The sequence below is a fragment of the Erithacus rubecula genome (genome assembly GCF_903797595.1).
Source record: "Erithacus rubecula genome assembly, chromosome: 6".
Lineage (NCBI taxonomy): Eukaryota > Metazoa > Chordata > Aves > Passeriformes > Muscicapidae > Erithacus > Erithacus rubecula.
Genome location: NC_136688.1, coordinates 52415048 through 52438165, shown reverse-complemented (window position 1 = coordinate 52438165; position 23118 = coordinate 52415048). Strand labels below are relative to the sequence as shown.

At 45.0% G+C, this 23118-nt stretch overlaps 2 protein-coding genes across 6 annotated transcripts in view; both read right to left on the bottom strand.

Moving 5' to 3' along the window:
* Positions 1–23035, bottom strand: part of LOC306802957 (inverted formin-2-like) — a 52914-nt gene extending 29879 nt beyond the window's left edge. The window contains exon 1 of one of the 2 annotated variants that reach the window (XM_079307700.1): positions 23025–23035. The gene's annotated coding sequence lies outside the window, so the exon portion shown is untranslated. Of the gene's footprint in view, positions 1–1147; positions 1540–23024 lie in introns of those variants that run through there. The other variant, XM_079307703.1, reaches the window with a different exon arrangement.
* Positions 2655–23118, bottom strand: part of LOC306802956 (inverted formin-2-like) — a gene marked incomplete at its 3' end in the record, with an annotated part of 40427 nt that continues 19963 nt past the window's right edge. Inside the window, exons 4-23 of one of the 4 annotated variants that reach the window (XM_079307693.1) lie at positions 22498–22657; positions 21690–21723; positions 20557–20698; positions 20313–20454; positions 18863–19819; positions 17557–17702; positions 17410–17471; positions 16682–16784; positions 16513–16598; positions 15895–15995; positions 14495–14565; positions 14271–14378; positions 13323–13393; positions 12571–12691; positions 11846–12010; positions 11094–11196; positions 10171–10329; positions 8513–9214; positions 6975–7034; positions 2655–3917 (exon numbers count right to left, since the gene is read on the bottom strand). In XM_079307693.1, coding sequence (XP_079163819.1) covers positions 6976–7034; positions 8513–9214; positions 10171–10329; positions 11094–11196; positions 11846–12010; positions 12571–12691; positions 13323–13393; positions 14271–14378; positions 14495–14565; positions 15895–15995; positions 16513–16598; positions 16682–16784; positions 17410–17471; positions 17557–17702; positions 18863–19819; positions 20313–20454; positions 20557–20698; positions 21690–21723; positions 22498–22657 — 3492 coding nt within the window. Of the gene's footprint in view, positions 3918–6974; positions 7035–8512; positions 9215–10170; positions 10330–11093; positions 11197–11845; positions 12011–12570; positions 12692–13322; positions 13394–14270; positions 14379–14494; positions 14566–15894; positions 15996–16512; positions 16599–16681; positions 16785–17409; positions 17472–17556; positions 17703–18862; positions 19820–20312; positions 20455–20556; positions 20699–21685; positions 21724–22497; positions 22658–23118 lie in introns of those variants that run through there. The other 3 variants (XM_079307694.1, XM_079307695.1, XM_079307696.1) reach the window with 3 other exon arrangements.

Here is a 23118-nt window from a genome sequence, read left to right as displayed (position 1 = left end):
CTCTGAACTAAGGAATTTGGAACATTTTTCTTTACTGTGGACCTAATTCCCATTGCAAATCATATGGTTAATGTGCAAGATTGACACCATGCAGTAACTGCAAACATTTAGAGAGGTCCTGTGACTATAACTGCCCCATTTTTAACCCTCTGTAGTCACACTTCTACTCATGGGAAAGCTGTTAATCATATCCTGCCCTGTTTTGATTTTGAGATGACCAAACAAAATGTGGTTTCTGATGGAGCTGGTTCATGACTCTATTTGCTTTCAGACACGTTATGTGGATATAACCTCATGACTATCATGTTCATCCATATTTCATGGCCATGACTATTACCAGACAGACAGAATGAGCCAGGGTTCCTGCAGTGCTGATGTTTAGCACTGGTGAGCTTGTGTGTTGTACCTGGTTGATCACTGTGTACCAGAAATATGAAGATGTAGATCCAGGCTTTATGTTCAGACAAATGGAAACTGGTTAATTTTGCCGAAACAGGCTTATGCATTTTTCTTTTATTTCAATTTATCCTGCCTCTTTCTAACTGGAACAGAAGTTATTTCTCAGCTCCCTTGGCTTTATGGAATGAGGACCAAATGGCACACTCAGCCCAAAAGATCCTGGTAAGGCTTTGAGATTGCACAAGTACAGAGCAAAGTTGGGTGGTGCTCATGAACTAGATATAGTTCCATTTATAGCTCTTTTTCTTTTCATAGACTCATTAAAGTTGGAGAAAGACCTCCAGGATCATCAGGTCCAACCTTTGACCAAACACACTGTGCCAACTAAACCACAGCACTAAGTGTCACATCAAGTTGTTTCTTGAACATTTATAGGGATGGTGAAATGTCATGTAGAGAGAAAATTAGGAAGGCAAAAGTTCAGCTAGAAGTCAACCTGGCCACTGCTGTGAAAGATGATAAAAAGTGATTTTATAAATGTACCACCAACCAGAGAGGGACAAGGAAAATCTCCATCATTTATGGGATGTGAAGGGGAACATTATCACCACAGATGAGGAAAAGACTGCTTCTTTGCCTCAGTCTTTAACAGTAAGCCTGGTTCTCCTCCTGGTTATCCCCCTGAGCTGCAGACAGGGACAGAGAGCAGAATAGGTCCCCCACAATCCAGGAGAAAATGATCACTGACCTGTGCCACTTGGGCACTCACAAATCCATGAGGCTGGATGGGATCCACCCCAGAGCACTGAGGGAGCTGGCAGAAGAGCAAAGCAATTGGCAATTATTACTAAGCATATATGACAATTACATGCTTTATATCCTATGTGGAAAAAACAGGACTTTGATGGATGAATTCTCATGAATCATAGGTCTGCCCCATCCCCACCAGAGAAAGGAAACTCACTAAGTATTTATTTTATTCTAAATGTGGAAGTATTTTCAGTATTGTAACAAAAAAAAAAATACCAACCAAAACTCCCCAAAAACTAACCCTGAAAATCCACCTCACTAAACATAGCTGAATTTTGATATGAAATATTTGGAAAAGACTTCTGCTGATTTCTCCCGTACTTCCATTTTATCATAAATATTTATTTGGCAGTAAGAAGCCTGTGGTGGTCACAGCCTGGTTTACATACCAGACTCCATGTGCAGTTACTGTCAGACACCACAATAATTCTATTTTGAGGTCTGCACTCATGGTTGACTTAAATGACCACAGCTCTGTTGAATTGGCTGTGATATTCTTTTTACCAACAATTAATTTAATCTTTCAACCACTGAAAAATCTTCAGGATCATGAGCTTTATTTCAAGCTCATAAATAGAACAAAACTGCACATCCCAGATGAATATCAGTCTTTGACCTGCTCTTACTCTTTTCTTCTGTTCTTCTTAAATAATCACTGTAATGGAAGCAGAGCTGCTCTGGAGCAATAAATTATAAATGTTGTGCTCGAGTCTGCTGATTGGGATGTGATTGAATTGATAATTTACAGATGACTACTGAACAAAGAGCCTCTGGTTGCTCAAAATAACCCATTTCCTAGTAAACTCTTGAAAGCAGGGGAAAGATAATGCCAAAACCCCTCTCTTTAAAGGCCAGGGTAAGCACACAGAGTAATAAAACTCTGGCTGTGGAAATGAGGGAAGCTGAAAGACCCAGATGGAGAAATGGACACATGCTGTAGCATCTGAAATGAGCAGTCAGGGGGGCATCAGCAGGAACAGTTCCCTAGGTAACACTCAGAAAACCTGTTTGTTCCCCAGTCCAGCATCTCCAAATGATGTTGTTGCTATTCACCAAACAGTGGGGTGGTGAGGAGGAGGCTGGCTGTGCCCTCCTAGCCTGGGCTGCAGCTCTCCTGGAAACACAGAGCAGGGATAATGTGTTTTATACTTGAGTTTTTGCAGCTTGGAGTCTAATCTGAGAGCAGCAGATGGAAGAGCAAAAGGATGGTGCTGGGTGATGTGCTCTAAGATTGGAAAACAGGGAAAAAAAAAAGGGGAAACTTGTAGATGTGATAGAGACAGTCCTGCAAATCAAACCTGGGTGACATGTTTCTACAGGGAATGTTGGGGGTATCCTGCTTCTGCCAGCAGGAATGGGTTTTCTGTTGCAACAGGGCTGTGCTACTCTGCAGTGTCTCCTGCACTGAACCTTCCCCCCCACCTGTTCTCAACTCATCTCTGCTCCTGTTGACCAGTTCTCAATATGCTTATAGTGATGCCTTGGTTAAAACAAACCAGTGATTTAATTCTTGGTTTCACTTCTAAGTTTTCAGTATTACAAGGACAGTACAAGTCCTATTAAGCAAAGCAAAATAAGCTTTAACCTGCACATTAGTTTAGCCACAGTGAGTCACCATGTAAATGAACAGTTTTGAAATGTACCCAGCTCTTCCACTGGATTTATGTTTCACCACATATCATACCACAGATTCAACAAACATAGATCATTTTAAATGGACAGCTATGTACAAAATTATTATACAATGTTATTACAAAACTTGAGAAATAAAGCTCTGAATTTTGAAAACACAGAACTGCACAGTCCCAGTTTTAAAGCCAAAGTAACAATTCCACATGTTCTGCAGCCTGGACATAGACTCTTGAGTATAAGCAGCTGACAATGGAAGTCAAACCCAGAGATTTACTACAGGATAAGCTGAAAATGTGTCCAATAGAGCACTCTAGAAAACCTCTTCTTTTTGCTTTAGTAAGAGAAACCAGGGCCCTGGTTCTCCAAAAGCTGATGGATGCATCAGCATGTGTGACAAGACTGCTTAAGATTACTGATGCTCTTCAACTGAATTGCACATAAGCATCATGTAGGAACCAGACACTGTTTATATGGCCATATGCTTACTAAAATACATACTTCTTTTACTTTTTTCCCCCCCATGTAACCAATTTCCCTTGCTTTAAGTGATTGAGGGTAAAAATACATTTGTCTAATCTGGGTCTTGGACCTGGTCCAATATAAGTAGTCAGTTGACAATGAGAAGAGGGACTTAACACACCTCCACTCGTGATGGTACAGCCACTGCTTAATTTATACCCTTAATTTAGTTGGGGCACTGCTTTTTTTAACACTTTTGAGGGGTGAACACTGCAGTCTGTTCTTGGGCTACACTCAGATGTCATTTCAAGGGGAGTTTGGCCTAAGAGCAGGTTGAAAGACTTGGCTTCCAGGACCCTTTCACTGACACTATGCACAGAACCATCCCCTGCCCCACAGGTGCCTGTGGGCACAGGCCGAGGGGTCCAAAGTCTCTTGGGAGGCTCTTTAGGTCCTGGGGAGGGGAGTGAAAGGCTGCATGAGAAGAGGCTGAGGGTCTTCATGGGGCAGAAGTTGTCCATGGTGGCATTTCATTGATGCAGAACCTGGAGTCTCAGAAGCTGGCAGCACTCAGGGATGTGAGAGGTTCTCTCATACCTTCTGCCTTGCTGTGACACCTGCAGGAAGAGGCAGAAATGCAAATTATTTGCAACTATGAACAAAAGTGGTGTGGTTTTGCATGCATGTGTATCTAATAGTTGAGGTGCTACTAGGAAAATCAGTTTAATCTGTTCCTCAGATAATCTAAAAACAGGCAGTTAAATGTACTTAATAAAACCCTCATGTTTCCAGAACTCGTTTCCAGAGTTTGGGCAACTTTACTTTTAAGTCTAGTCCAATAACATATATCCTTCTAGGTATTAAACTGCTGAACTAAATTTAGGGGATTTAGGAGGACTGTCAGAAGGATGGGGCAGCACACTGTAGCCTGTCTCACTCCATAACTAAATCAAATACCATTTCTAAAGGCAGACATGAAGGCAAAGACCTAGCAGGAGGATGAGCATTAGATTGATGACATTCTCACAGTCCATTTAAAAACTGCCCACAGACAATACTGGATCTGCAGAAGGGGAAGTGAAGCCTCTGTCCCTCAAGAATTAAAGGAAAACCTGGACTCTCAATCCCTTCTGTGTCTTTGCAGGGGAAAGTTGATGTGCCACTGTGCCATGTGCATGTCATAGCCACCCGTCTGCCCTTTCTCTCCCTCCTCAACAGGCTGGTCTGTATTCCCAGTTTGGTTTTTCTTTTATTTACTAGAGAATAAATCAAGTAGATTTGTGTGCAGTGAAGTTGCTGAAGCCCAGTTGTTTATGGACTTGTGCTTTCAAGGCTTTTCCTTTCCCTAACCAAGTGACATACAGAGGGGAGGAAAAGGGGAGCTTTACAAACAGACATGAACATTGGTCTGTAGGAATTCTTAAGGCAAACTCAAAGAGCAACTCTCTTGACTTCAGGTGCTTTTACAGTCTCTCTTTTACTGTCCCCTTTATAAAATGATTCTTCAAGCTCTTTCTGGACTTGGTTGGAATTGAGTTGAGATGTTATTAGGGTACACACAAACAATGTTACCAGCAGCACCTTGATTCCAGAAGAAAAACAGCAAAAGAATTTATTTCAAGAACATGAAGATAATGTGGGACACTCTTTAGGAGTAAAAGCTGACATTTAAAGACATTAACATTGTTACAGAAATTGCTGCATAACAAGATATGGTCAAGGTGAGGCAAGAACTCAGTAGCTGATTACAGTCTTTTACTGCTCTGAAATATTATCACAGAGTTACAGGCTGTTCCTGCCCTCTGCTGCTGTTAGGGAAGCTCTAAAAACTTGTAAGGGCTTTGAGTCTTGATCCCTGCAGCTGGTTCTGCACAAAAAGGAAGATTCCTGTGGCTTCACTGAGACCCATTAATTTCCACATCAGCAAATCCACCAGAGACAGAAGTATCCTGTACCAAAAGAGAGCTAGTAGGGACCTGAACAGACCATGTATGCTTGGGACAAAACATAAAATAAGAAAAAAAGAAATCAAGTGGAAGATCCTAGGAAAAAAATATTTCCTGGTAACACTCTAGGCTTGCTGAATCTATCTCTCCAAGTTCTGTCTTATCTGTCTCATCACAACAGGAGCTGCATTTGGAAGAGGAAGCTCTGTGGCAGGCTAAGACATGCAAATGGGGTTTTGCTTCTGCTGCCCTTGCTGTGTGTCATACAGAAGAAGAGGAAAAAGAGAAGTGCAGGTTTCAAGGTGCAGCTCATCTCTGCCCTCCTGGCATCAAAGCCCAGGCAGGCTCTGCTGCTGCAACGCCAAGGATGCAGTGAAACTCCTGCCTGACTTGGTCCTGTCACAAAGGTACTGTATGTCCATGCCTTCCTCTGTGCTGTGTTTTTGTGTCTTCCTAAGACAAAGTGAAACTGTGGTTTTTATTTTTTTTTTCCAAATATGACTTCTTTTAGGCCTGTATGCTAAAAAAAAGAAGTTTGAGTTAAGCTTAACTCATGGTTCCAGGTGCCCTTCCAATGCAGCATGTCCACTGGTCCTGGCATACTTCTCACCTATGCTTCATTGCTACTATTTTCTGCTCCTGCAGGAAATCTTCCTTGGGATTTTTAAACCAACAGAGCTACTGTCACTTCATGTAATCCTATGATACTGCAAGAAAAGGGCCAAAAGGAGGGCAGGAGTAGTCAAGGCTGTAACTACCCAATGTATATCCCATTTTCCCTGGCTAGCAGTGATGCTCCAGGTGCAGGAACAAAACAAGTCCTGAGGGGAAATCTTGCACAGATTCCTCCTGTCTCTGTGCAGGAGCAGGGCTCCCAGCAGGGCTCCCAGCCCCAGGGAACTGGGGATGCTGGAGCATAAATGCATTCCTTTCAGGAAACAAGACAAAGCAGGATTTGATAATATTGATTTAGCTCACAGGAGATGCTCATCAGCATGGAAAGGACAATGCGTAACTATGCAATTTCAGTACAGTGGGTGCTTCAGCTGTTGATTTTTCTTGCTTTTCTTTCCACTTGCTGTAAAAACAGAAGTTTTGCAAATCAAGGTCTCATCCTGTAACTCCTTTTTAAGGGGCAACCATATGTTGCCAGCATCAGTGAAGGATGAAGGGAGCTTGTGTTTAACTCTGGAGTTGAATTTAGCTTTGAGTGAGAGCTGGTATCTCACCCCAGCTAGTATTTGTCCCTGGGTCCAGTGCTTTATTCCCTTTTCCAGATAATCATATTTAAATAGTGCTATAGAGAGTGGTTACCCACAAGCAAACCAAATGTTCTTTGCTGGAGGTAGGTACTGAAATTGCATTTTTACAGTTTTTGAGAAAATAATGTGATCAAAGCAAGGACTTTGTTCATCACATGGAGTTTGATTGTTTAGTTAGAATAATGGCTCTTAATTATCTGCAGGGAGAAGCAGTTTGGCTGCTGCTGACACAGAGGACAACATGTGGGCTGTGACCCTGTGTTGAATGGAGATCAGCACTGACTCCACTCAACACAAGATCAACACCCCGGAGAGTGAAAATCAGAGTAACAAATTTATTTCATATGTGTTTGTGATTAGACACAAAGACAAAAAGCTTAGGTGATATGTTGAATACTGATTAGGTCTGTGAAGTCCCAGTGCTGTGGTTAGTTCACAAAAAAAACACTTTTGTGAGTTTACATACCTCATTGTGTCACACAATCTTTTTTTGTTTTATTATCTCCAGTATCAGTCTCAACCTCTGCTTTTGAACAAAAGAGAGACACCAAATATCTGATCATGGCAAGGCCAAGGTAACAAAAGGGAACTTTTTATGATGAAAATATTGTCTAGTAGCAGAGAGGTTCCTAAGAACATAGAATCTTTGTATGGTTTGGGTTGGAAGGGACCTTAAAGATCATCTAGTTCCAATCTCCTCGATGCCATCCCTGGATGCCCAGGGAACCCGGTGGCAATTGCAGGCTGGGGTCAGTTCTTAAGCCAGAAGTCCAAATTTCAGGTGTCAGGAAAGCACTGCCAGGGCTGGGAGCAGGGGATGCTCCCACTGCTGCAGCTTCTGCTCCTCCAAAGAAGCAAGTTTGGGAACCACTGTTCTAGGAAAGCACTTTTGGTTTGTGGCTTGTTTTTAACTAGGGAAAAGTGGCATATTTAGAAAAGTAAATAACTACAACCCTGGAGCATGCTGCATTAAAAGGGTAAGTCCCTCTGTGGCAGCTGCTCAACCTATGCTGTTTTTCTCAGCAATGGATGTTCAAACCCTCCTTTTCTTTCTCCTCCACCCTCCTTGAAAGGAAAAACATCAAACATGGGTAAAAAGAGGCTTTTCCATTTGCCTGCCCATTTGACCTCAGGATCTTGCAGGAAAACAGGCTTTGGAAAGTGTATTGTAAATTCTACAGCTGACAGACTTATCTGTCTCTGATCCCTATGAGGCATCTCCAATTTGGGATTAAGATACCCACCCAAGAGTGGTAGGATCTAAAGCACTTGGGAGACTCTCCCCAGGTTTGGGACTGCCTGAGGACTTTTGGTATGAAGAGGGGGCTCCAGCAGCTGAGCTCCTCCCAGCCCAGCAGGGCAGCCCAGCTGGAGGACTGATCCTTGGTGGAAGCATGAGCAAGATGCTCTTTTTCAGTGACTGACCTTCCCCCCACCTCTGCAGTGATGGTTTGAGGGCCTAAACCTAAAGTACCCCTGGGGCAGGCTGTCAGGCAAAGTGCTGTTGCAATGAGGGGAAAAGCCAAACAACCCCAAGGCAGCACGGATGTTGCTGCTTTCATGTGTTTATAAGTAGTTCAGAGGGGGTGATTGCTGATTAAGTACCAGTATTAAATGCTCTTAATCACTGCTCTGGAGCCTAATGGAGCTCTTGTTTGCACATAACTGTGCCTTGTAGCTGTCTTTAGCACACTTGACAGATGTGCTTATTGCCATCTTTACTGCTGTGTGTAATGGGCTTTTTAATTATTGATTCATCATTACTACTTCATAAACTACTTATACACGGCACCAGAATGAACTATGCTTGTGTTTTTCTTTTTCAAGCTCTTTCAGGTTTAAAAAACTACAATAGCTGCATGACACAGCGTGACTCTAGGGGCAGGGGGCATCGGGCCCTGAATTGGAAAGAAACAGGCATATACAAATATATCAGGAAGGTTCCCACATTTAAGTCACCCCCTGAGGGATATTTATAAAACAGCTATTTATAAAATAGGCTACCTGAGTAGCTTTTGCTGTGCCTCTTCTTCTTCTTCCTTTTCCCTGCAGGCCTCTGCTTCTCCCTGTCGCAGTGGGTTTGCTCTGGGGGAAGCGTTGCTGAGCAAGAGGAGTCAGTGGCCGGCTCCTCTGAGAAGGACTTGTCTTGGGAGGTGTCCAACAGTGAGTCTGTACCAGGGTCTTCGTTCTCCTTTGTCATTTCTTGTGACTCTGGCTGCTGAGCCTCACTGCAGGGAGCAGGCTGGGCACTGTCTGAGCCCTCAGTAGGGCATTGCTTGTCCTGGCCTCCCAACATGGAGCTGTTAGTCCAGCTGAGCTGCTCTCCCAGAGCACAGGCTGGGCTGCTGCTCACAAAGCTTATTGAGCCTATGTCAGCCACAGAGAAGGCAAAGGAGCCACTCTTTGTGCTGGGCTGGAGGCTCTCCACGTTGTTTGCCTGCTCCATCCCAGGGCCCAGCATGGTCTGACTGGCTCCATCATCTTCCACCATGCTCACTGAGGGGCTTTTGTTCTGGGACTCCTGTGGCAAACTTTCTCCAGCATTGTTCTTAGGTAATACCTGGCCTGAAGCTGAACCATTTGTAACACCTCCACCTGTCTCCATCGGGGCAGTGGTTGAGGGAGGAGTGCTTTCTGAGGGATGATCATCCTTGTTTTGCTTGGTCTTGTCATCAGTCTGCTTCCCTGCTGCTTGTGGATCCTTTCCTTTAAACAGAAAACACACAATCAGCCACTGCTGCAGTTCCACCAGAATTCAACCAAGGTGCACCTACCCTGCAGAGGTTACAGGTTAACAGCTGCCTGTGGAGGGAGAACTGACCCTAAAGCAGCTGTGCAGAGGCAGCACCAGTTTATCCTCCCTGTATCTGCCCTCCTTATACCCATGTGGTCACCCAGGCTTCAGCTCAGCAAAGCCCCTGATTTGTTTTCAGCAGGTGTTAATGTGTCTTTGCTGCAGAATGGCTGATTCCCATGGAAGCTCTGGGGCTTGCAAGGAAACCTGAAAGTCTCTGTCAGAAAAAAGAACCTGCCAGTGAAGTCCTGGACCAGGCTGGACTGATGGCTTGGCTGTGTGAGGACTTCAACTGCCCATTAGCCTTAACCTGCCCTTCAGAGCAGGTCTAGGACAGCCATGGGTAGACCAATGTCCTTGGACTTACCTAACTGCACTGACACTGAGGTCAAGAGACCAAAGAAAAGATAAACTCATGGGCTGTCTCCTCACAAGCACCTAAAGCACTTGAGTACTTCTGCAAATAGAGTTTCTTATCTTTTTAAAAGGAATTCTTCAGTCTCCCAAGTGTAGACTAAGATGGGATGCTGCAGAAGTAAACTGTGCTACTGAGATTTGAGAGCATGGAGGGACCTTATGTGGAGATGACAGCAGTGCCCCATCAGCATGGTACCATGGCTGACACATGGATCAAGCACCTCAGAGGGTTTATCCACACAGATGCAGGGCCATGCTGCTCCAAATTCATGCTAATTTTGAAGCTAACAACAGTTCAAGTGGTCCTCTTCTCCTTCGCCCTGGCAGCAAAGCCTTCTTAAATAAAATGCCCCAAAAGCAAACACAAAGGCTTCTTGCTGGATCATGCTTGGCTCAGGCTCAGAGGCAGATGGAATGAATACCTGCAGTACAGTCAGGTCTGTGTCCTTACCAGACTGGCTTTCCTCCAGGCTCTCTGCAGACAAGGGTTTAGGAACTGCATCTGACTCGTGTCTGTTCTTTGTCTTTCTCAGCGTGAAGCCTTTCCTGATGTCGGCGAGCAGGGCGTCGATGACACACACCTCCTCCTGCTTCATCAGCCCCTTCTTGACTGGGGGACAGAGACATGGCTGTTAAAGCTGCCCAGAGACAGGGCAGCAGAAGATTGCACTGATGCCACTGCTGCAGGTGGCTACTGCTGTCCCAGCACAAGCAACCATTGGGCAGGAGCAAGGCAGCTACACCACACCTGTGCCTCCACATCCTGGCTGAAGACAAGGGATTTGCTCCCAAGTCTTGGTGCTACAGCTTGGCACCAGTGGCACCAGCTCTGCCTGGACACATCCCAGGTTGTACCATGACCTTGAAATATTTCCTGTTTGTTATTGAGAGGAAAAATAATTTTGATTTTTCTTTCCTCTCAGCTTCTTCCAATTACATTATTCAGTCTTTCACTTGCATCCAGAAGAAGGCATATTTAGGTAACATGCAAGATTTCTGGGACAACTGTGGTAAAGAAAGATTATTCAAGTGCACACAGGGACCTTGAACAGTGGATAAATCAAATGTTTCTTTTTAGATCTGAGATTCAAAAGTTATGTTTAGAAACAGAAAAAGTTAACTGAAATATTCAATTTGTGGTGGTTTTCTTTTTTCTTTGCTATTCAGTCAGCAAACCTAAAATTAACTTCTCTGCCCAGCTGCAACTGTGGAAAGTCAATTCTTAGCTGTGGCTGTAAGACACCTAAAAGCCTTTAGTCAGCCAGCACCTGAAAACCTACAAAATAAATCACCACTGCTGGTCCATTACAGCAGGACCAGCAAAGAGCTCCTATGGCTCCATCTCTATTTTTTTAAGCCATTTCAGATACTCACTGACTTTTCCATTTTCTCCCTTCTGTCTCTTCCCCTCTTCCTCTTCTAGCTGTTTTTTCCTCTTCTCTGCTTTGGCAGCTTGCTCCTTTCTGTCTTTGTTTTCCTGCAGTGAAGTAACAGTGGTATGAGAAGGTTGGGTAAATGTCTGCTAGAGAAGCTGATGAAGAGAAAGAAGACTATAGATGAAGGAAGAGAAATTCTGACCTTATCCTATCCAATAAATAAAATGGGCATTGGGAATAAGGGCTGTCTTACCAAAATGGTGAGAGAGGACTGCTGACTCAGCCAGAGTCAGAGGTGGCAGTGGTGATATGCCTCACACAGCTACCTGCTCCTAGCTGAGGTGAAAGTGGCAGATACTGAAGCCACAGTTTTTTCCAAAAAGGTGGCATTTTAAATACATATCCCCCTTCTGAGCCTGTTTGCTCAGGCTGGAGCAAAGGGTTAAGTTTCATAAGCCCTTTCTCTAAAACTTGCATATTTGGCCCAACAGCATCTTTGTGACTCTCTATCTAAAGCTGCACCAAAATCACAAATTCCTGGTGTTTGGGCCAGACCCAGCAGCACTAGAACTGCATGAGGATGCAGTGGAGGATCAGATACCACTTCACTGAGGGACCTCATGCCAAGTGCCAGAAGCAGGAGGCTGTAACCAGGTTCCCCTGGATTTGGGTGCCCATCCCACCCCTGTCCATGGAGTGGAGGCAGCCACCAGCACTAGGGATGCTCAGCACCTGTGTGCAGGCACCAACCTTCAGGGCTCGGATGAAGAGATCTCTGAAGGTCTTCATGATGCTAAATATGTCCTCTAAGGACAATTTACTTGGGTCTTCACAGAGATAATTTGCAAGTTCTTCTCTCTTCTTTTCAATGGTTTCAAATTCTTCTTCCAGCTTTCTGGAGGCATCAATGCTGTCCTGAAACACATTAAATGCACATAGTAGAACACCATCCAGAGGACAATGAGTGAAGTGCACTCACAGAGAAAAGGGTTAGAGCTTAGAGCAGGACTCTGAGTCCCAGCTTTTAACTGCAGCAGGGCTCTTGGGAAGCACCTGGGAAGAAATTAAGATTTCCAGATGATCTTTTCTCTTGGCAACTGTGCTGTGCCAGTTTACAGGGGTGGCTTGAGCAAGACATGGAAAGCTCCATGCAAAGCTTAACTCCAAGCAAAAGGCTTCACTCTGCTGATCCACACAGATGCTGACCATCTTCTCTTAAAGTGAGAAGTCACACAAAAGCATGGACAGAGCATTTGGGGCACACACCCTAAGAAATGGCCTCACCAAAGATATCTAGGTTTGGGGTGTAGCTGGCAAATGCACATTTGGGTTGGGTGGCATTGCAGCCTATTTCCAAATCTGAGAGCATGTCTGTGGCAATATTTTCTCCCTCTCACGAGGCTCCTCAGCTGCAGATGTACCATGCACCATCTCTGTGTGTATTGGGGGAGATCCAAGGCAGCTCCATTACTGACCTGGATGGGTTTCTCATACTGTTGTTTCACATCCTCATTTGATGACAAGACTTTCCGCTGAAGCTCCAGCAACTTCTTTAAATTGGTACCGGACTCCGTGCGTATAATATCAAGATTAATTCTGAAATCACACAGAACCTGCCATTAGTTGACACTCCAGCATCTTGAGCTGACCAAGGAGTGGACAAGTCTGAACTGGTGGTTTGGTCACCCCTCTGCTTCCCACCACTTCACTGAACTGAGCCCTGTGCTCTGAATTCTCTATACAGTCCAAGCTAATGGAAAAAAACCTTCCCTCCACAGCACTTATGGAAAGGCTGCCAGGCCTGCCTACAATTCTGTGTATTGGGTAGGTGAATGCCAAAAAGAGTCCACCCATCCAAAAGGCTGTTCTCCACCCCCCATGCTCAGCATTAGCTCACTTTCCCTGCCTGGAGGTAATTCAGAAATTATTCTGGGTAGCTGGGCTTTACCAGCTCCTGCCACCACAAGGGCAGTGCACATTGTAGAAGGGTCTGGGAGGCATTTGTAACTGACTGCTCTGCAAATTCCAGTCCTAAGTGTTGCCAGCTGTAGCAGAATTATTATATATTAAAGGGCTTTCAACATTCATCAACCAAATCTTTCAAGATGCAAGATGCCATCTTGTTAATCTCTATACCAGCTGTGTGTGTCCTAATTTCTGGTACATTGTTGATCTGCATGGGATTTATTTTTGTTTTTAATTCAAAGGAAGTGACACACAATTTTACCCTGCTGCTTTTGAAACATATTCAAGATCCTTTGGCAGCTCCAGTAGGTCCTTGTGGCTGTTTTCTACTTCCTGAAGAGGAAGAAAGAAAGAAGTGTTATTTGGTATGTGGCAGGAGCTGAGAGGAAGCTGGACAGAAGAGTCCAGGAAGGCTGATTGTGCTGTGTTCTGTCCCTGTCTGTAGTTTGCACATTCAGAGAGGAAAGGCATTTCCCCTGGCTATAAAAACACAGAAGAGTGCTGAGCCCTGAGAAATACTCATAGTTCAAAGCAAAGCAGAGCTCTTCTTGAGCATGGAGGGAGGCAGGACTGTGGTTTGATGCAATCTGACACTTCCTACAGTCCCAGAAGGGTACTAAAAGGCTTGAATCTTGCATCCTTTACTTTCACAGCAGTCCTTGCTGCAGCTACTGCCAGCTAAAGCACAGCTTGAACATGCATAACTGAAACGAGGGACATTGATGAATGGAGGTGGCAGAGAGAGCATGGAGAAAAAAAAAGATAAAAACAGCATTGCAGGGAAGAGGAAAACTGTGGGGGCTTGGAGAGAAACATAAAAAGCCTGAACACAGTCTGGAGGAAAAAGGGAAAGTCCACTGGAAAGGCAGAAAGGCTGAATGGGTACAGATGAGCCAGGACAGCTTTGTGCTCTGTGGTTTGCAGCTGCTTATGTGCAGATTGCACAAATATGAAAGGAAGTTGCAGACACTGTGGGAAAAGATGCTGGAGGGAAGCAGAGCAAGTCTTAAAATAAGGAGCAGTGCCCACAAGCAGCCTCCACCAGAGTCACCAAAGTGATTCAAATGCTCCTGACTTGTGACACTCTGGGGCTTGCCAGGGAGGATATGAGTATGAGCACGTGGCATTAGCCAACAGTAGAGCAGGAGAAATGTTTCATCTGTGGTTAAACCCTCCCTCTTCCCTGCTGTGCAGGACTTGGCAGTGGTACCTCTAGAATATGGTGGAGCAGTGTAATGCGGGTTTGGTTTGCTTTGGTTTCTGTTAGTTTGAGTAAAGTGCTGATTTTAAACCCATCGGCGTCGCCTGTGTGACTTCCCTACAAGAGAGAAAAAACAGCAGATGTAACTCCTGTATCCATCACCATCCAATTACAACCCTAAAGGAGAGCATTCACATGTAATGAGGGGAGGAGATGACAAAAACAATCCTTACGTAGTTCAGGAAGTTTCCAACTTTGAGAATCAGTTGACAAAAGACTGGCAGGCGATGACTGGTCAGGAGGTCTGGGAAACATAAGGGACTTGTAAGTAAAAGCCTCTGTTATATCAGAACATTTCCTAAACTGAATTAAAATTGGTAATATGAATTCTGCTAAATCAAATTTGGTATTTTGGCTTTGCAGCCCAATGCTCAACTAGCAGTGGAATTGATTCTATGTAGATTCAGTTCCATGGGCTATAAAAGTCTTTGTTGACTTATGTTTCTTTCTCTACATCTGGCCTCTCATTCCCTAATGGCAAATAACCTGGAGCTGGACCCCCCTCACTAACAGCAATCAAGGTCCTGCCTTCCTTACATGTTTCCCAGTGTGGGCAAGGATAACTGGGCTGCAGATGTAATCCTGCCAACTTCATTTAGCTGTGCTGTGAATGCAGTTCTGACTGCCAGCTGCTAAAACCCAAGACACACTCACCCTGTTCCTGGTCTCTCATGGTAGAGGTGATTACTGACCAGGCATGAAGAGGACAGTCCCTATCCTTGCTCTTACAATGGGGTGCTGTAGTGCTGTGCTTTCTGAAGCACTCAGCTTTGAGACAGGAACAGCTCCAAAAGAACAACTGGGCTGCTAGAAAGTCACTTTGGAAGAAACTTCAATTTATCCCAGCAGACAGCTGTAATGGCAGCTGGAGAAACCCCCAGCAGGAGTTGGGGGAACTGGCTCGGTAGGACAGGTGACATTTGGCAGTGCCAAGAAGAGCATACTGCTCACAGAGGAGTGGGACCAAAGGTTTCTGCCAGAGGAAGCCAAAATCTATTCTATAAACTTCCAGTGTACTCACCATAGTGGAGCATCAGCAATTTATAACCCAAAATAACAACCTTTTTCTTCTGGTTCCATTTCTAGGCAGAGAACAACTAAAGCATTGCTACATTCAGGGGAAGTTTGGGGTAGGCTTTTCTGGCAGCACAGAAAATTGCTTTATGAAGTTCTTAATTTGGGAAATAATGCTGGATGGATGAATTAGCTGCAGCAGGGCCAGCTCTGCTGTCTAAATTCAGCTCTTTGAAAGGGCTGATCAACTTCCAGCACTTCACCATTCAAAGTGTTTCAGAGGAACACATCTGCTGCAGAAAAAAGGGATGAGGGTGAAACAAAACGATCTTTGGTTCTGTTAAGGGCTTTGACCATCAGTGGAGATACCTAAAGCTGCATCCAATTTGCAGCAAACCAGTGAATGGACCACACAGAAGTTCTTTGGGGCTTGGGTATTAACATTGCAGAGCTGCAGGGGAGTTTTGGGGGCAACACTGCAGGGTTCCAGGGAAATTTTGTGGGGGTTAAAGCTTCCTGTCTTAAATCAGATCCAGAAATAAGCTGAGGCCATCCATACCTTCACAGGCTCTCCGGATGGCTTCAGCTTTGGGCTGAATCATGTCGAGCACCACGGTGGTCTCTTCACAGATCAGCATACACTCAATGCGCAGCTGGTAGCTGAGGGTGGAGATGGATTCACAGCATAAGGGATCTCACTGGGATCTCAGCCAGGACAGCAGCCCCTCCCCACATCACCAGCAAGCCCATGGCACCCCACAACACTGCTGTCCACCACAGGCACACCAAAGCACAGCTGAGGCCTGTGGAGGGAGGCGAGGGGCTGCTGCTTGCTCCAAGGGCCAGCAGGGATGTAGGTGCTGCTGATGCATTGTGACCAGCACAGAGAAGAGTTTCCCTTCTTGGCCCTGCCTTTCACTAAGTTATGGAGCCTCCCTGGGCAGATCTGACCCTGAGTCTGGGCCAGCTTCTGCTGCTTCAGAGGGAGAGGAGATGCTGGATCAGGAAGAGCCTTTCATCTAAGGGTAACAGGGAAAGGGATAGCTCTGAGGTGGAAGGGGGACTTGACCAGTTATAGCCATCAGTGAGGTTCTGGGAGTTTCCTATAAAGAAACTTAAACTTCCAGGGGTCAATCAAGAAACAGCTTGGGCTGGAGTTCATAACCAACAACCTTACCTGGGAATCTGAAGGAGGAGAAGATAGAACTGATCTGCATTTGCTAGCTTTGATTTCTCTTCTTTGAAGGCCTTCAGGTTTTCTATCTAATGAGAAATAAAGAATCAAGACTGCAGAGCTGCACTATGTGTTCAGCTCTCTGAACCAAGCATACTGTTTTCCTCCTGACCTCATGCTTTTCAGGCAGCAGCTTCAGCAACTGCTTCAGAACCTCAACATCAAACTTGGTCCGGTCCCCATTCTGGATCATGGCAGTCACCTCTTCATTGGAGCTGAAGGGAGGAGGAGCAGAGACAGCCATCAACCAAAGACCACTTTTCAACTATCACACACTACCCAGAGATTTATCTGTGCAAGCACTTTGTGCTTTCCCTAGTAAAGGGTCACAATAATCCAAAAGAAAAGGTATCTCCCCACAATTAACTCAGAATGACAACCTGGATTCCTGCTATGACCCAAATCTTATTTCTGGCCCTGAGCAAATGACTCAAGGCCAGAGATGAATCCTGCAACTGAGACCCTGTCTCTGAGCATTTTTTTATCTTAAAAGAAAATTGAACTCTATTTTTCCCATTGGCTCTGATTTGAGGAAGGATTTGACCTCCAGGTGTGTCTCACAGTTTTGGTCACTCTAAGAGTGTGTGACACAACTTTATCTGTAAAATGGAGATGTAACTCCTTTGCCAACATATGGGGAAGTTGTACGTAAAAACATAATCAAACACCTTAACTCAGTATTTTAAAGACAGTATAGGACAAAATGGGGAATGTTCAGATGAATTAGTAGCATGGATCACCAAAGCACATTGGCTAGAAGTGATTTCATGAGGACCTTCCAGATATTGCAAAACCTGCTCAAAGTTTTGTCAACTGTCACAAAAACTGGCCATATCTTACCATTTAAATTGCTTCAAAAATATGTTCAAATTGAGACTTTTCTTGGAGTCCAAAAAAGTGATCTTCATTAAAGAAAAAGAAGATATCTCATATTAGATGAGCTGTCTGCAGGGATCTTTACTCAAAAAACGAGAGGGGCCTCCTCACCTCCTTCGGCTCTGCCTTCACTGGTGTTGTTGTCTTCTCCTTGGGGGTTGGCTGTGGGAAGCAGAACAGCTGCTCAATGCTGCTGTAGTTGGGCTCTATGGTTTCCTCACTGCTGCTGCTCACAGAAGCCCACATTGAGTGGCTCTCTGCAAGAAATACAAAGTGCTCAGACTGGCTGCAGGGACAGCTGAAAGCTCCTGGTGCCTGGGGCAAGGTGAGCTGCTAGCAGTGATACCCTTCAGAACTTGAATGAAATAAGAAGAGACATATTAGTCCTGGATAAATGGTCATTATTGAGGAGGGGCAAGTGCCACAGGTGGGATCCAAAGGGCCTGAGGAGTAATTAAACCTGGTAAGGGGAGGCAGCACTGGGCACACAGAGGCTGTACAGCCTCACCCCTCCCTGTAAAACTGCACTTTCTTCCGTGGTGGGCAAACTGGATCAGCATGACAAGGACCTCAGACATTTCATTTCTAGTCCCCTCATTGATATTATTTTTGCTTCCTTGCATCCTAACGGAGGGACTGGGCACAACTTGGATATTTTATGACTGTATCCTTCTCCATTTTTCATTTTATACTCAAAGTCTCCTTGTATAATGCTGGCTATAGGACTGCTTGAATTAATTTATACTTCAGTTTCTTATATCTTAAAATAAAATCATCACCCTAACATGCCTGTAGGAGCCTCTACTGAAATACTCCCAACATTTTATGCTCTTGTGATTGAAGACATGCCTTATTTAGATTTCACCTCTGCCTACTTCCATGCAGTGGAAGCCTTACTTGTCTAGGACAAAGCTGACACAGCTTGTCCCAGCTTCTTCTCACATTTCATGCTCCACTTTGAATCCACTAGTAGAGGGAAATGCAACCCAAAAATCAAGAGATATGTGATGTGATCCTCCCATGCACTCTTACTCATGACTTTAATATACCCAGATACAAACACAGATGAGCTGGGTAATAAAAGTTTCAGGAACTCAGATCAGAGCCTGATCTAAGGCACGTATTAGTGAATTAGGAAAATATTCCCATCCCTTTCTCTTCTTTTAAGTTCAAAGTATTTTATTTATAAACAAGCTATTCCAAAGTACTAGTTCAGTTAAAATAGTTACTATTACATTAGTAGTTTTATGTTACTTTTATATCAACTCTGTAGATCAAAAGCAAAGAAATCAGGGAAGTTCTGTATCTAAACAGAGTCAACCACATCTGACAAACTTTAAGATAATATTTCTTCCCCTGGGAACCAAAAGGAGAAATGTAAAGCACCCCTAAAGCAGCAGTGACTTTATGCACCCACCTCTCACCACGTTGGAGGGCAGCTTCTGCCAGTTCAGCTTCTTCATTCTCAGTGTTGGTGTCTTCACTGTCTTGTGGGGAGGCCTGCCCAGGCCAAGGGGGCAGCTGAACTGGGAGGCCACCACGGCTTCTATGTGATCTCCTGTCATGCCAGGAAGGAGGGGTGGAGGGGGAGGGATACCACCCATGCCAGGCAGTGGAGGTGGAGGGGGAGGGATACCACCCATGCCAGGCAGTGGTGGAGGAGGAGGAGGGATACCACCCATGCCAGGCAGTGGAGGTGGAGGGGGAGGGATACCACCCATGCCAGGCAATGGTGGAGGAGGAGGAGGGATACCACCCATGCCAGGCAGTGGTGGAGGAGGAGGAGGGATACCACCCATGCCAGGCAATGGTGGAGGAGGAGGAATGCTCACCATGCCAGGCAGTGGGGGTGGAGGGGGAGGGATACCACCCATGCCAGGCAGTGGTGGAGGGGGAGGGATACCACCCATGCCAGGCAGTGGTGGAGGAGGAGGAGGGGGAACACCCCCTATGCCAGGCAATGGGGGTGGAGGGGGAGGGATGCCAGGCAGTGGAGGGGCTGGAGGTATATTTGTCATGGGGGTTGTGGGGTTCATGGCTGCTGTGCCAGAGGGTAGAGGTGGTGGGGCTGGAGGTGCCGGGTTGGGAGCAGTGTTGGAAGGAGGGTTAGATTTCTCTGGCAGAGCACAGCAGGCTGTGAACTGGCAGGATGAGATCTTCTCGTTGGCCAGTGGCCCTGAGGATGTTGCTGGTGCCCTGGTGGGGTTTGATGATCCCCCTGGACCCCGAGCTGCCCGTGCACACGGCTCTGGCTCTCCCTGGGCGCCTCCAGCTGCGCTCCCACACAGGCGGCTCTCAGCTCGCTTTTGCTTGCTTGGATGTTTTTTGATGGACAGCAGCCTCTCAATGACTTCTTCAACTGTGTTCCCTTGGACTAGAGAAAGGAATCAGGGTCAGGGAAGGGAAGGGAACGAGGGCCACAGGCTGGTTCATGCTATTCAACCCTCACCGAGCAGCAGATCTGGAGCCATGGAGAGCCCATTTCCTGCTGTCACTTTATATAACTACACTTTTGGCTTCTTCCTTCCCATGTGCCCAGCCCACAAACACTTTTGAGCATGCCTGCCAGCATGACAGGCCAGCACCAGTGGCAGAATACCAGTGAGCACAGATTCCCACTGACTCCCACGAGCCAAAGCTCAGGGATTAACCATATAAACAACACTGGGAATCCCAAGCCCACTGCTAAATGTGGCCACCCACATGAATTAAGCTTCACTTGACCTTATACAGAGATGTAGCTTTGTCCCAGCTTCTGTTCAGCTCTTACCAAGTCCCACAGATTATTTCCTGCACATTGGGGAAAGACTTTTATGGGTCAAGGGAAAACAAGAATGTGCAGGGCTGGATGGATTTGTCATTCTTACTATCATTGGCGAGTAAAAGGGCTCTGTTCACTACAGCATCCAAGGACTCCCACAGCAGGAGGCTGGAGTGGTGAGATGGTTCCAGGTGCAGCAGGCTCTGGAGGATGGACAGCAGCTGGACAGAGACTGGAGAGCGGCTCACCTGGGAGACAGAGCAGCTTCTGTCACTGCAAGGCTGGCTCCAAGCAAAGGGGATTCACTTTGCCATTGAGTGACCTCACACCCCATGCAAGGGGCAACTTACTTTATTGAAGAGAGATGAAAAGACCTCATGATGATCATTCATGTTTATCCCATCACATATCCTTAATAATTCCTCATCATCCTCTATTTTGAACTCCTCAAATGTGTCACACTGGATAAGCAGATCCTCCTCCTCGATGTCTCTGCAATATTACAGCATTCCTTTTCATTGGAGAGCCCTTCACTAATTTTTTGTTTTTGTTAAATGGCTTTTGTCTCTTTGCCTTTCAGACTCAGCCAGTTGGTGTTGAAAGTACCCAACTCTTATTTATAAAGGATGAGATGCCATCAGTTCATCCTTTCTTGAACTGAATGTACCTCTTCCTACAATCAACACATCAAAGGAATGGGACTTCTCATGGCATAACCTGGCCCAGTATAGGCTTGCTATGGAATTCTTCTTGGAGCTGTAGCAACAGAATGACCTTTTGGAAATCAGGCTGCCACCTTTATTTTTTTAAAGTCAAGACTAATGGAAAATATTCCAGTGATGTTTCTATTTGAAAAACCTCCTTCTCTGTTACTTAAAATTTGATTTTAAAAAACCACAGACCCTCTAGACTTGACTTTATCAGCACTCTCAAGACCACTCAGTGTTAATATTTTGCAGTTGCTATTAAAAGATCTTCTCTTCCCTAATTTTTATGGTGCTGGGTGGAGCAATTCCAGTTACATGGATAACTGCAATTAGAACTTATCACAAATGTTTCTGATAGAACATAATTTTAAAATTACATTCATATATGCATTAATAAATTGTTTTAGCTGGATGCTTCTGGGACCAACAGCAGCAGTGAAGAGATTTTGAACACAGTGAGCTGCTCAGTGAGCCCAAAGCATTGCTTCAGACTCAGTCTGAAACAGCCTCATTGAGGACATTGCTAGTCCATCTGTGCCCAGAGCCTCTGTGCATGCCATCTGTGCCAACAGCTGTCCCCGTGACACTGTTGTTGGCAAGAGCATCTTAACACTGGCCAAATGCCTCTAGCTCCCATGGAATGGGTGCACACAAGCATGGTCCACTCTACCCAGGCACACTGCACTTCACACAACAGAAGGTTGGGTAAGTATTAAGTTTTCACAGCTACTTCACTGTCAATCTCATTTAAAAAAAAATTAAGTAGACATCCTTACCTTAGCTTGTCTAAAACATCCAACAGCTGAAGCCCTGGCAAGTGAAAAAACAGATATAGTTGTATTATGACCTACTTGGTACTTATTTGTTATGATCTTTATATATGTTATGCTTTTTGCAGAGAGAAAAAGTAAAAATATCTTCAGATGGATCTATCAAAGTGGGTAGAATAATCTGGTAAATTATGAGATACCACAGCACACCTCTGCAGCACCTGTGTGAAACACTGTACAGTTCCCATGGGGTTACTGAGGGGCACTTTTGGGGCACAAGTGACCTCAGTCACTTTAGATATCTAAAATCAGTCTGATACAGTCAAATATTCCTTGATCTACATAGAGAGAAAGGGAGCCCAGGGTCACCAACTCAGATGCACCCAGCATGTGAGTGAATCCCAACAATGGTACCTAGGAGCCTGGGATTTTAGCAGCTGGAAAGAACTTCTGAACCATGGGACAGCTTCTGTGGCTCAACTAGGCAGACTGAGAGTGAAGAAATTTTATCAACTCTTTCAAGTAGTTGTAATATATGTAAATGTGACTACATAAGATGGTTGGTTACAGAAATGTTCTGAAGAAGCTTAGGTGCTGCTGGGATTCCAGAAAAGATCAAAGCTACAGGAAAGAAGCAAAGTTAAAAAAAATCTCGGGACAGAAAGACTGTTGAAAATAAAGGTCAAAAGAAAGAAGAAAATTAATATTTGCAGTTTTGCTCCCCAGTCCCTTCAGTCACCTTATGGATACATCTGAAAAAAAACCCATTTGGTAACTGACTTTCTCCAGGGTGAAGTGTAACAAACATCCTTACCTATGAACTCATTTCTGATTTGTGTCCTTGTTCTCAGCTCTTCTGTCCCCAGGATGATGGCATTGATAGCACTCAGCAGTGTCACCATGTATGGCACATTGTCTGTGTTGGACAGCTCGTTCATGATGATGCTGAACCGATACTGCTGGTTCTTCACACTCTGTTGGTGACACAACTGATATCAGGACAAGAATGGTCTACATAGACAGAAATGCCCATGATGTGGTGCAGGCTCTCAGATGGAACTGGCATCTGAAATGCTCAGTTTATCCCTCTGTGCACAAGACAGGAAGACACAGGTGAAAGCAGAATTTGTTCATTATGGAGCAGGGGCTGGTTGGCAGAGAAAGTCACTGAAAACACCTCTTGGATCCCTCTGTGCTTTCTGATAACTGATGCACATACCTGAGCTCGTGGGCACTGAAACCTGTGGATGTGGCACGATTTATTCTGCTGATCTGGTGGTGCTTTTGTTGCCAGAAAGCACCTTGTGGTTGGCACTCTTCTGTCCACACAAGTCACAGAACAGCACTATAGACCTACACTCACTACAAAAAACTTCCTACAGCTTTCACTTTATAAACCCCTACTTCTCTTACCAAAATAATGCAAAATAAACTT